The sequence below is a fragment of the Coturnix japonica genome, chromosome 20 (genome assembly GCF_001577835.2).
Source record: "Coturnix japonica isolate 7356 chromosome 20, Coturnix japonica 2.1, whole genome shotgun sequence".
In the NCBI taxonomy this organism is placed as follows: Eukaryota; Metazoa; Chordata; class Aves; order Galliformes; family Phasianidae; genus Coturnix; species Coturnix japonica.
In genome coordinates, this window is record NC_029535.1 from 5,598,106 (window position 1) to 5,612,405 (window position 14,300).

The window sequence follows — 14,300 nt, forward strand, 5'->3', positions numbered from 1 at the left end:
TAGAACTTCTGATGTGTTACACATGTTAATTCTGGCCCAGTAGGCATAAGACAGAAGAGGTGAAACCAGAATAAGGCTCCTTTTGTCTAAATGAAGATTCTTCTAAAGAATACCTAACAGAAATCAAGAATAAATGAATACAGTAATGAGCAAAGAGAGGAAGCCTTTCCTGCTGAGAGGAGAGTTAGGAATTCTTCTTAAATATGAATAAAGAGGCAAGGAAATGTCTTTAAATGGGTTTATGAAAATCAAGATTTCCACACATGTGAGTAAAATCTGTACTGTAATGGTAAAAGCCAGGGACATTTTTTGATGATTCTCTAAGTTTCTTGTGTGAAATTAAGGGATACAAAGGTCAGCTGAAAGGTCAGAGAGAACGTCATTTAAGAATTTAATTCCCAGCGCTGCTGGTAGCTCTAATTATGGCTGAGTTCATCCCACTAGTGAAAGAAAATCAGGGCTGAGACTCAGGCGGGGCTTTAAGAGGAGGAACTGCCGAAGTTCTAAGAGACTGAGAATGTTACTGAACTCCTTTCAAATTTGAGACGTTCTGACCGAACTTTGTTATATTGTAACCAAGTTCTTCTGCTACTTAGTATTGTTTCATTCTTTCTGTGAACAACATTTGAATAGTAACAGTGTTTTCTACATGAAATGAAAAGTAACACTGTAGAAAAGCTTTTCAGTGTGCGAGACAATGTGTAACGAGTCAGCTTACATATGTGGGAATCAAGCTAATGCTTGTGGGGCTGGTGAAGTCTCATTATCACCTCTCATAATGGAAAGCTCGCAAGTGAGATTATCCAGCCTGGAGTCTTCCACCTCTCAGACACACCAGCATCTGGGAATGACTCTATTTTATGTATGTCTTCCCTCTCAGTTCCATTTCTCACTGCACTCAAGAGCAGTGATTGACCAAAATATTTTCCCCATCTCCTTATTTTTTATGGGGGGGAGGGGGCGGGGGGGGGAGGACAGGTTGTTTGTAATATTTCCATATATTTTAGTAATTCTAGGCCTTTCTGATTTAGATGTGGTTTGAAAGACTTTGAAAGGAATATAGTCTCAAATTTTGAATCCTGAGCATTAAGCTTCTTTAAATGACTGGTTTTTAGTGCTGCTACACACAAGAAGCATATGCTAATGTCAGCCACTAGGAGCAGTGAGTATTAGGTACAGGTAAAATAGGTCACACTCTTGAATATAGTCATATCTGGATTTGTGAACAATTAGATTTAAGATCTGGTCTTCAGATTCTATTGTGTCTCTGGTTGTCTAAAACCCATTAGGTTCCAACCATGCTACTATTATTAAATGTTATTTGTTATTATGTCAGTAAATGGAGCAATTCATGACTGAACTGCCTTTACTTGCTTCTCTGTAGCACATCTCAAGATGCACTTTACAGTACTAAGTCATGTGAGTCTCATATTCTGCCTCATAGGTAGCAGATCACTGCTGATTTCAGAAAGAAGCCCCTACTGCCAGGACTACTAAAAACAAAACAACAACTAAAATCCTCTCTAATATATTTTTGATAGAAACATGGAATTTTAACAAAATTATGGCTGTGAGAAGTATCTGCTTTCTTTGGATGTGTTGCTGTTCTTCTGAAACTCTGAAAACATGAGAAATGCACATTTGGGAGTTTGGGCCATATGTTATAGCTGTGCAGGTTTTTTACAAGTATGAGAGAGACAGCTGAAAATCTGATCTGTCCTGTAGGCTTTATTGCTGGAAGAGAAAGCATCACTGCATTGGTGAAGTGCAATATATTAGCTGATATAATTTGTCTGGCACAGCACTGTGTAAACACTGTGTAAATGTTGCTTCTTCTGTCAAATGATTTTATTTTCATATCATGACACTGCCCCGTGCTGCTGTTCAGCTGTTTTGCCAGTGTCCTCTTCTCAATACAGATCCTCCCTGGGTAGGAATGGAAGTTCAGAGCAAGATTCTTGGCAGGATATTAGTCAGGAAGATACAGAATGTCTGGTATCTGGATTTGAAGGAAACTGGGAATGAGTGGGAGAGAATTTCTTTTAAACTTCATGATGAGGTGTCTTGCTAATACTACGTGAATTCTTGTACAGATACTCGCTTGATAATTTGTTTTAGTAATACTTCAGTTACATCAAATGTAATGTTACCAAGCTCTGGGTCTATTGACTTTAGGGTGTGTAATGTTAGACTAGAAAAAAATAAAATTGAAAGAGCTGAGACTGTGAATCAAATGTGGAGTCCCCTGGGAGATCCACTGGTACATTACTAGACAGCAGAGACAAAAGCTAGAAGCCAAGCAGAATAAACAGGCTCAGTCCCTATGGAAATGTTTTTAAATGGCCAGCAAAAGTGAAAAGATCTATAGGGAGTTTCTGCTAATGCTGCAGTGGGAATTGAGCTTTCTGAGCAGACCAGTGCTGTTTTTCCAAGAATATTCCTGTCTGTGCTGCATCTTTCCTTGGCTGAAGTTTCCTTCCTAATGTAAAATATATAGCAGTTTGCTGATGGGGAAAGTGCTGAGGTTAGGCCTGTCAATCAGTGAGGAGCACCTGGCCCCTGGGCAAAAATCCAGAGTAGCTCCTTGCCAAGGAAGTGGCTTACACAAACTGTGAACTGTGTCCACCTGTTAGGCATTGTATGCACTTGATTTATGTCTTGTAGTACAGACATATTTGCTACATCTAGCACTTTACATCAGTTTAATGGTAATTCTTGAATTCAGTGCCAATTACACTTGTAAAAACATGCATGCAGACACATGTATTCTTCCTCTCTCTTCTGTCTTATGTTCTCAGTGAAAGGCTTTATTTCCTTGTATGTTTCTAAGCATGAATACACATGATGCAATTAAATTATGTACATAGCACTGTGCTATATTTAGAAGTAATGTTGAAGTAATCTATATTGCTTTTGTAGCATTTGCGGAGTGTGTCTGACTTGACATTAGAACTGTATGTCTTGGAAGATTATGACATTATATTTAAATCGCATGGCATGTGATGGAAAGCCTAGATTCATTTGGTGCTCAGGTAAAGGTGGCCCTCAGCAAAGCACTGTTCTATAGACCAAATATTTATTAAGTAATTGGGAATTACCAGAGTGCATAGGTGCTCCATTGTCAGACTGTTAACCAAAACCATCCCTAGTCTTGTGAAGAGCAGAGCTCTTTACCACCATTATCGTATTGGTGGCAATTTTCATTGCCAGGTTGACTCACATGGCCCTGTTTTGACATTTTATGTTTTACTTTACTGTAAAACAGAGATACTATATGCATGTACGGATATATGTGTGTCTGCCACATTCATAGAATTGTTTCTGGCAGTTATCTACTTGGTAATTTTAAAGCTTGAGGCTGCATGTTATTGCTTTCCCTTTTGGAGATCATAAATGTTTATTTTTGATGAGGAGCTGTTTTCTCTGGGCTATTGGTTCTGAAGTTCCATATGTGTTAACTGTGGGAATCATAACATTGTCCTGTCTGTTCTGGTCATTTAAAAAATAAATGTGTTTCCTGTTTTCTCATTAAAGTACGGAGCTGTTGGTAGAATGATGGAAAAAGTGTACGTGATCACTTTTTTATGGGATCTGTGGATGAGATCATTCTAATTCAGTCTTGCTAGTCAGAGGTATTTTGAGTGACATCCTGGTTAGGAAAAAAAAGTAATGTCTAGGCTCAACTTCACTTATCCTGTTCTTAAAAATATGCCACTACTGCTTTAGGAAAGTAATTATGATTTGTGAGAGCACTTCTTTCAATTTGAAGTGGAGTCGTGGCTTTTGAGTTTGCAGAGAATATCTTCAAAACATGAATCCTTATGATCAGGAAGCTAGTAGAGATTATATCACCTTTAGATTGCATAAAATCTTGTGCTTCTTACCTAATCTCATGTTCTGGGAAGCCACATTCCTGCTAAATGCTTGGAATTATCACTGTGCTGAAGACACAGTGAACAAGGTGGCCAGGTTTGTTCTCATCCTAGCAGGGTACCTTCACCCACCACAATCTTCTTCCCAGGACTTGTTGATTAAACATCATGTTTACACAGGAAACAAAAGCATAGGATGCATTTAACATTTGTATATCTTACTAAACATTGATATATATTACATTATTAGAATGGAAAATAAACTCTGATTTTGTTTTCTGTATCTTTAAATGAACAAACTTGCCATCTGCTGATGAGCTGTAGTTTGTTTTACACGTAAATTCCAGGTATGTGTCAGAGGAGTGGTCACACAAGAGACCTTATTTGTTCTTTGTTGCCTTCCTTAACCTGCAATAAAAAACTGTAGACTGACACATCAGTATGAGCTAGTAGCAAATGGAGAACACATCCAAGCTTTTAAGAGCTAAAACAGATAATGTTGCCTGTTGCAAGTTGACATAGTGGGATGAGCCATAATCAAATTCATCCAAGATGTGTTATAGGTTGTAGATAAAACATGAGCCTGATCTAAACCAGCCTAGCAAATAACTTTTCTTATATAAACCATTCCCACTTCCTGCCTCATTCAGAGCCCTATCCTTGGTTGAGTGGCACTGCAATGTGTTCTGTTTCAGCAAAGCCTAGAAATTGTTCTATCAAGCTGAGGCAAACTCACGATACATGACAGCAGCCTCTTATTGCCTCAAAAAGCAGCTGTACTTCTAGTTGTTCTGCTAGCTGGATGGCTCTCAGCATAAAAGAGACAAAATAGATTTGTGCAAATGCACATATAATCCCCCAAAGACTTCTGCTTTCTCAGCTTCTGAATGCAACCAATAAAATTTCAGGGGATTTCATTGCTTATGAAACCAGTGTGCACACTGCTTTCCCACCACTGTGGATCTCCTTCTCCTCAGTCCTCACAGTTCAGCAACTCTGTGACCCAGTGTGTGGTATCTCCATAGAGCAATAGTAGTGCACTCATACCTTCTGAATAGGTGAAAATCACTTTACTCAGGGACTTTCCCATCAGGTTGACCAATACTGAAGGGCAGAGTGCAATTAAGTTATTTACATCCAGATGACTTGTTGTGTTTTGGCGTTGTTTGAGTTAGCTGATGCAGAAAGGAAGTAGCTGTTCCACTTTTTTCCTCTTTCTTCTGCTTTTTTAAATTATTTTTAGTAAAATGCTACTTAACCATATGCCTGTGTATTTCTAAATTTCCAGGGCTATATTTTAGTATGACAAGTATATGAAACCATTGTAAGCATTTGGAATTTCCTGTAAAGATAATGCATAAAACACAATGAAAACTTACCGATCTGAAAGAGGCTTGGATAGGAATCCACTCAAAGTTAAGTGTCTATTATTATCAGATCAAGTAACAGTTTATGTAGGAATCAATTGCTGAAGTCTAGAAACGAAAAGATATATCACTTCGTATGCTAAGAATGAAGCAATTCCTTTATCGTGAAGGATTTTGTGCAGTTTACTGTAAGAAAGCAGCCATATTATACTGGTAAATGATTTCATCTTTTATTACATTTATAATTACAAGCAGAAACTTTTTTGTTACTTATTTAGATCCTGTTGTGGATGACAGTGTCTTTTGTTTACATAGCTTCACCTTTTTATTTTTATTTTCCCTCAGTCACAGTCTTTCTAATGCTCTCCAAGGAAGGTACCTGATAGATGTTTGCTTCAGGTTTGGGTCTCCCATGTCATTTGGTTAGTGAATGTGTCACAAGTACCCAGTGACGGTAAATGCTGATGATTTGCATGTGTGGCCTCCATAACTGTGTATGCAAATCAGATATACAACCTTCTGAAAATCTGTTCTTTTTTTCATACATGCTGACATAAATGTCACTGACAACAACTCAATTTAAATTAGTGAGTGGGTGCAACTCATTGATCAATACTGAAGTTAAAGGGAGCGCTGACTATATTGACACTCTGCAGAAAAAGAATATGTGGGTTTGAGGAAATGTAGCTTTCCCTCTGGCCTCATTTGTTGCTTTGTGGTTTCCATGTCATGTAATGGGGGCAAGGTTGTGCTTCTCCTTTTGTTCTCCCTGTAATCAATATCCTAGATGCAGCCACTGTTAACAGTGCTGTCCTAATTGCCCTGTGTGCAGTATGTCAGGGTGTGTTATTTGAGTATCTCACTTTTCTCAACCCAGGAGACCCAGGACAGTTCAGGATTTTCTGACGATTCAGCTCATTCTCTCCCTTGCCACTTGCTTTCACACTTTTTCATCACCATACATAAGCACAGACACGCTAGAGATCCCTTACTTAGTCAAAAGCACAGACAACCCTCCCACCTGTTAAAGGGCATATAAGAACATTTAGATGGGGCCCTCATGCATTTCAGTTCTGACAGGTTTTATTCTCATAATCTTCTGCCAGCTTTCGTTGTCTCAGAACTGGGAATTCAGGTGACTGTCTTCAGTGTCTCAGCTGGTGGGTGGGAAACTAAGCTGTCTTATCCAGACTGCATTTCTGTAGGATGGGCAACTGTATAGGCCTCACAAGGAAAGGGGAGACTTCTCTTCCATGCGCTGACCTCAGTGTTTGTCCTTGACTAGACGTCAGCCTGAACCATAATAGCATGAATTAGCAGGATGGAGATTATCTGGGACATATACCTGCATCTAACTCAGGAAGTAGGTGCGGAAGTATATGGAACAGTTTACAGTAAATGAAAAATAATAGCAATGAAATCATCACCAAGAGGAGCCATGGTTTACAGCAAGCCTTAGTTCAGGCTCTGATTTTGCGTGTGTAATAATTAACACATCTTCTCTTGCTTCCTTCTCATTTCAGTAGCATTGATAGTGACATCAATAAAAAGAACTGAAAAATTCCTGGACAAGTGTTTAAAATGTCTGAACTCATGGTGAGAGGTAGGCTTGCAACTCAAACAGAACGTAACTGTTTCAACTGAACTGCCAGATTATTCTTAAGCAGTACAGAATGTCATTAGAAACATTTAAAATGCAACCCAGCACATTAGCATGACAAATATATTAGTCATATGTGATTTAGCTATGAAAAGTGGCTTTTCTTATGACATCAATGGAATATTGCTTTTGTTACCCTTTGGGTTTAGCAAGTAATTTACAGTCTGAATGACAATTCAATTGCGAGGAAGAGACAGAAAGTAGACACTCTACTTATAGATCTTTAAAAAAAATAAAAGACTACTTAGATTAGCACACACACACACACACACACACACACACAAATCCTTCCTTGAAAATTTGATGCTAAAGGGAAGAGAAAGATAATGCAAATGAAGTGAACTCTTTAATTCCAGGAGTTCACCAGATCTGCTGCTGAATTAAATATTAACTCATGGAACTAAAGTGAGCTAAATGCTAGCTATGAATTCAGACACATAGATCAAGAAGGACTAGGTACACATGTGATGGAAGCAAATAAAAATATAATCTTCAGGTCTCTGCTTGGCTTGATGGGCTAATTCATGTGTCTACTTACCTATGTGGAAAGGACACCTACAGAGAAGTTATATCATATCTATATCATATCTCTGAGTACAGAGATATGATCTTCCTCTGGGTGATGCCTTCTGGGCATCTTCTGACCCAAGGCAGACAACACCACGTTGCTGTCTGTTTCTCTATGATAATAGTCTCTTGCCACCTCTAGCACTCAAAATATCATGTTAGTTTATGTAACTGTAAATAACTTGATTTTTAGCAATCAAAAAAAAAGTCGGGTTTCTTTTGTTGTTGTTTTTTGGTGGTTTGGGTTTGTTTTTTTGTTTTTGTTTGGGTTTTTTTTTTTTTTGTTTCCTTGTTTTTTGGCGTTTGCGTTTTTGTGCTCATGCCGTCTGAGCAGTACGGCTCACAAACTGGGGCACTGTCGTTATGAAACTGGACCTTTGGCGCCCTCAAGTGAAAAAAAGCTGGTTAGAACGGGGAGTAAGATCGGAAGAAAACAGAAACTGACCCAACATCAACACAATGTCAAAGGAAAATGACGGCGTGAATGGAAACTGCTCTTACTCAGCATGGGCATCTAACTCCCCTTTAAAAAAAAAAATCAGATTAGTAATTAATGCAGACATGCTACTAACAGTACTTTAAGTGCTATGTCATCTACAGCAGTTCTCCTTCTCCCCAAAACTAACATTACTTTTCCAAACATTTCTTATTTCACGTCAGCAAATGAAAGATTGATCTTAGGCCATCTTCCCTAGCAAATCTGTTACCAGACCCTAATCCAAGCTACAAGTCTAATTGCATTGTTAGCTCTCAGCTAACATGGCATCAAGAGTAAATGCCAGTAAATGTCTGTTTTTTGAATACCTTTCTGAACAATTACTTGTATGCTCAGGAGTCAGAATCCTACCCCTAACAATGATCTCCATCCTAACTTTTACTGTTATGCTAATCTTAAGGAGAAAATCCATCTCCAACCCCCTCTAAAACTGAACATGGTCTGCATTATCCCATTAGATTCTACTGTAAACTGAATGTATTCACTTCTTTTGGACTCATGCCCAAATTTAATTTACCTCTGATGGTGAGTCCACATTCTACATTGATTTTAGTGCTACATTCATCTGAAAACTAAATAGACCCCAGCTCTCTCCCAGTATGTGCACGTGTTTCTCAGTGCAGTGCCATACAGCTAACGGTTTTTAACCTCAGTGAGCCTCAAACTTGAGCCTACCTATAACTCAGTCTTTAAATAGCAGATCTAGCATTCCCCAGCTTTATGTACTTCGCATGCCACAGTCAAAGAACTCATTGCAACTGAAACTTAGTATTCACTCCTGTCTCTTCAATCCACTATTTAAAAACTAGCCCATGTCAGTTTTGCTTCTCTGACGAAAACTGATCTTGTCCCACAGTATGTGCCCTAAAATCAACTGATACTTTTGCTGACAATACACAAAGGGCTTCTGCTACTTAATTAGTTATTTAATTCTGCAAATGCTGCTGATACTAATAATGTTTTTTTGTGTGTGTCAATAAATAAGTCAGCATCCCTCAAAAAAATTCAGGGACTTTCAGTTATGTCACTTCTGTATCACTAAAAAAAGCAGAATCACCCTTGATTGAAACTAACATAAGTGAAAGAAGGATCAGCCAGCAACAGCAAATGTGGGCAGTTCCTAGGGCAGTCTTTTTGCAGTCACTTTTCTGCTTGTAAGTGTATTTTAAAATTATCAATTTAAAAAGAGAATCAGAATACTAGCATGTCATTGTGTAATATATCAGCACAGTTCAATAAATCTTAGAACTCTATACAGCATTAAGCAGAATCCTGAGTAAGATACACAGCTCGCTTCAGCCAAGGGAAACAGATGAATATGGTAGAACTGCAGTAATTTGAACTCCGGGGTATCAATTTAATGCTGCTGGCCTGGAAATAAGCCATCCTGACAATTGACTGCTTCTCATATAAACCTTTTCCTCCTTGCATGACATCGTGCTGTCAGCACTATTTACTGCCTTTTGATGGACAGGTACTGGTATTCCTGCACTTGGAGCGCACTAAACATGCTGCAGCACCTCAAGATACTGTGACTGAAGTACATTTAGAACTTCTGGTAGAAGTCATTGACTAAAGGCACAGATGTTGTGAGCATGCTGACAATTCCTGAAGCCACTGGATCAGCCTGAAAAACTGAAACTGAAAGAAATGGGTGAAAGCCCTTCAGTTAGTTTCTATGGGTGGCTATGGGCTTATTTGTCATTCCCAAAGCCCATTTGCATTTTAGCTTGATTCACTTATTTGAGAAAGATAAATCTATATATTTTCATTTTGTTTCCTCATTGGTGTTACACTCTATGTCATCTTCCAAGACTCCTTTGGTTTAGGGATATTAAAATATTTCTGGGTGTGTTTGCCAATGAGAAAGAAGGTACATGACTCTTATCCAGCTCCTGTCCCATACAACAAGCCAAATGCCACAGGTGGAGTATCTTTTTCTTCATAAATTTTACACATTTACTGGTGTTGTTGCTGTCTACTCACCCAAATTCTAGGAGTTTGAAGTATAAGAAGGTCCAGTTCTGCAAGAATGTAGGTAATTGTAACAGTATTTAGCACAATTGAGAATGAGAGCCCCCACTTTTTGAATAACTAGCCCTTACCTCCTGGGCTCTCTGCTCCTTTTCTGATTCTAATAACCTCACATTTTGTCTTGTTATGGTAAAGCTGGTGGCTCTTCAAGAGGCAGAACTTACTTGCCCTACCATTGCTACTCAAAATAACAAGCTATGGAAACTATAGCATTCTCTGTCACCTTCCTTATATGACTATTTTTTATCATAGTGTGACTACTGATTTACTTTCATCATCCAAATACTTCTTTCTAACTTGGCCCTAGTGCAGGGCCATCATGTTCTCCAAGGCGTTTTCTATAGTGGGACTGCACATTTCAGCACTGAAATGAAGCTACTCTTCAGTCCAAGCACAAGCAGTGTGGGTTCAAGCACAAGCAGTTTGTCTTTTGACTTCTGAGCTCTCATTGTCAGTACTTGATCCTGTGACAGTTGTTCTTGTTCTTTCTTTTTTGTGTACTACTCCATCTTTCCTGTTCTAATAGACAAGCATTATTAAACTTTTTGTTATTTTGGATGTGCTGAATTAAATGAGACAGAAGAAATTCAAAAATCCAGAATTGTTCCTTTTTGTCCTTCCTGTTATTCTCTTTTCCTTTTCTTCCTTTTTCCTTTTCTTTGTTCAGCAATGGGGCTCTTAAGGTTCCTATTGAATTTTTTTTACCCTTCAGAACACAACAAATTAAATTAGATGTTGCCTGGTCACTAAGATAGTCAGTGAGATATCCTGTGAAGAGGATTTGAAAGCTTGTAATATAGCAGAGCTGCAGTAGAGCTGAGAGCAGGAACTAAAGGAGGCAGCTGAGTCATGAGATGCACAGCAAGTCACCTTCCCAATTCCTCCCCACAGACAAACTGGATCAGCATTTACCTGAAAAGCACATTTCTCAGGCTTGTCTTTTTGAAGCAAGGTTTGAAATCTGTAGTTGGACCCCATAATGCTATCTGTGTTTTATTCTTTAATGCAGATGAACTTATCTACCTGGCATGCAAACTGTAGTCACTTGATACCCAAAGCGATATACTTGGAAATGGCACACTTAAGGAATCACAGACATACAAGGATGTACAAATGGGGTTTAAAACTTCAAGACATTTACAAGCCTAGAGGGTATTTTTGCAATATCTCATGAAATTGAATAACTGAAAATTATATCATGGTGAATCCTGCTAGGAAAACACCAGGAAAAATAGGGGGAATCTCACAACTCTGACAACAGCTGTATTTTTCCTAACCAATGAATGGAGTTAGTTTGACTAAAGAAGCTCAAGGTACGTAGTTTCACTGTGTTGTACAACAAAATTAATACACAAAGTATCAGCAAGAAGCATAATCTACTCTTGTTGTGAAATCCATGATGTTACTGAGCGATGTCAGCACACCCATATAATAACAGGAGTCAATATGTTTTGTGTAAGAGACCAGGAATGCTAACAAAATATGGGAACACTGAAACATTCAGTAGAAAACAAAATCCAAATTATAGCCATGATTTGGAAATATCTTCATTTTCAAAAAATAATTTGATTATCCTATTTCTATGTTATTTCTCTCAGCTTTTCTGGTATTTCCATCACCATGGTATAGAGGCTTTCCATTTTCTAATCAGATATTAGGAAGAATTTCCCAACTGGGCAGTCAGTAACATACTGGAGACTACAAAGTGAAATGCTGCTGAATCTCTTTTATTAGAGCATTTCAAGAAGACATAATGTTCTGTCTTAGTGCTTGGAGATGTACTAAATGACCTACTGAGCAGTCCTTCCCAGCCCTGCATTTCAGTGATTCTGACTCAGAACAGTGATCCATTCTAAACTTATTTTAATCAGTGTAAAGTTCAAGTCAGTTGCCCAATGAGAACTTCAGCTGATACAAGGACTTTAACCTTCCAGCACTGCCACGTTTATTACACAGTCCATTCACTGATACTAGAGGAGGCTGGACATACTATTATTGGCAAGAGAACTGATATAAGTGACAGGTCTCTGAGGCAGTTCCATCCTATTTGTGATTCATGATGAGCCATGAAAACCAATGACAGCAGAGGGGATCTCACAGCTCATGCCCAACATCCTGGTGCAGGCAGGGCCACCAGCTGCCATACCTGATACCAGACCAGGCTGCACAGAGCCCCATCCAACTTGGCCTTGAACACCTCCAGGGACAGGGAGGAAATAGTACTGATGTGTTGAACAGCTGCTTGTGTTTGGACTCTTTGTTATTGTTTGTGGGTTTTTTTTAGGTTAAAAACTGCACACCTTGACAACTTGGCACAAAGGGTCTATGAATGACTTTCAAAGGGGTGAGAATCCCAGAGACTGGGAAATAAGGAAATACATCTACAGTCCAGACAACCTAATGTGCCTGTTATCTTAGACACTGGAATTTGATCCAGCCCATTGAGGAATGACGTATCAGCCCATGAGGGCTGCAGGTTTCTGAAGGAAGGCATCAAATGAGGGAAATTTCGGATTATTTCCATGGATAACATAGTGACTTTTGGGTTGGTTTTGGGTGTACAGCATCTGGCCACGGGTCTATGGGTAAAAGGAAGAGAAACAGCTGGATATAAGAAGAAACAACTGGCCACGAAGATCGGATTTCTGGCGCTTGAGTTCTAATTGTTAGCGACGTTTTTTACCAACGATAATCGGACCGATAACAGAACCGATAACCGGACCGATAACAGAACCGCCCCGCCCCGCCAGCGCCGCGCAGGGGTCGGAGACTCACGTGACGGTGCCAACATGGCGGCGCCGTGTCAGCGGAGCAGTGTCGGCTGCTGAAGGAGGCGCGGCTGTTCCGGGTGATGGGTTTTGAGCGCTCCCGGCCCCACCATGCAGCCCCCGGCCCGCGAGCAGGACACCCGCACCAAGAGCATGTTCGTGTCGAGGGCACTGGAGAAGATCTTGGCGGAGAAGGAAGCGAAGCGGCCCCCGCACGGGCAGCTGCGGAGAGCCTGCCAGGTGGCGCTGGGTGAGTCCGGCCGGGCTGGGAGCCGCCGGGCCCGGAGCGGGACAGAGCCCGGGGCTGGGGCGGTGACACAACGGGGGTATCGGGGTGTGTGGGCCGAGACCCGGGAGAGGAGGGAAGATGGGGGAAGCGCTGCTTTGGTTTGCAGGGAGAGCCCCGGCTGCTGTCTGCTCTGCTCGCTTCTGGCCTCTGTGTGGAACAGAGTGTGTGCCGCCCTAGGATTGTTTTCGAGCAAATTAATGACAAGCTTAAATAGGAAACGAGTTGTGTGGGGATCCGTGCGTCCTGATCTCGTGGGATCTGATACTTTTCTTCCAGCTTGTGGCTGGGCTGGTAGAAACTGCGGTGCAGCCCCAGATGGGCTGTGGTGTCCTGCAGGACTGAAATGTCTTCTGAACTTGGCAGTCTGGTTCTGAAATCTGCAGCTACAAATCCATCCTTTTGTTATGTAGGTGTGTCTGCTAAAGTTCTGAAAGCATGTGTTCAGTTGCAGAGAGGAAACACCAGGTGGATGCCCCGTCCTTGGAGGTGTTCAAGACCAGGTTGGACAGGGCCCAGGGCAACCTGATGTAGTAAAGGTGTATGTTTGGTGGCCCTGCCAGGCAGGGGGTTGGAACTACATGATCCTTGAGGTCCCTTCCAACCCGGGTCATTCTGTGATTCTGTGTGAAGCAGTGCGGCTCTCACAGGTTCAGATCTTGGTGGCCTCTCTTATTTTATAGAGGTGACATCTCTCGTGGTATGGATCGCTTTTTCCTTTAATTTGAGTGTGTTTTTGCAGAAAACTGAGAGTTGAGCAGAGTGTGTAAGTAAGCCAAGCGGATGCAAGTCTCGTCAAATGTACTGTAGAAACAAGCTTGAAAAATTGTCTAATTTTCCTATTCGCAGTTCTTACCCTGAAGAAATCTGTAGCTTCTAACTGTAATGATGGTATATCCAGAGAAAGGTAGAAATGTGTGGCTGCTTATTATTATTTGAAACAAACATTGTGAATAATTGAAACAACTTTCTCTACTTACTTTCCCTTTCTGACTTCTTCAGTATCCACCCAAACCTTTTACTTGTTTGGGAACCTGTTTTTCTGCAATGTAAACTCATTTAGAGGGTAAGAAAGGGAACTTTCCTTAAAGATTGCTAGCATAGGTTTTTGTTTACTAGCACATCTAAGGTTGTGATGTTGGGAGGATGCAGTAGTCACCTATTAGCATTTGCCTTTTGGATTATAACTGTTTGACCTTTGGGTCTGAAGTACGGTGCACTTGGGGTCTGTTAATTCTCTGAAGATAGAT

General features: G+C 40.3%; 1 protein-coding gene across 2 annotated transcripts in view; it reads left to right on the plus strand.

Moving 5' to 3' along the window:
• The first annotated feature begins 12,747 nt into the window (after positions 1 to 12,747).
• The window catches only part of ARFGEF2 (ADP ribosylation factor guanine nucleotide exchange factor 2), a 31,260-nt gene continuing 29,707 nt past the window's right edge, over positions 12,748 to 14,300 (plus strand). For both annotated transcript variants that reach the window (XM_015881575.2, XM_015881576.2), the window contains exon 1: positions 12,748 to 13,014. In XM_015881575.2, the coding sequence (XP_015737061.1) occupies positions 12,876 to 13,014 (139 nt within the window). In that variant the 5' untranslated portion in view covers positions 12,748 to 12,875. The remainder of the gene's footprint in view (positions 13,015 to 14,300) is intronic.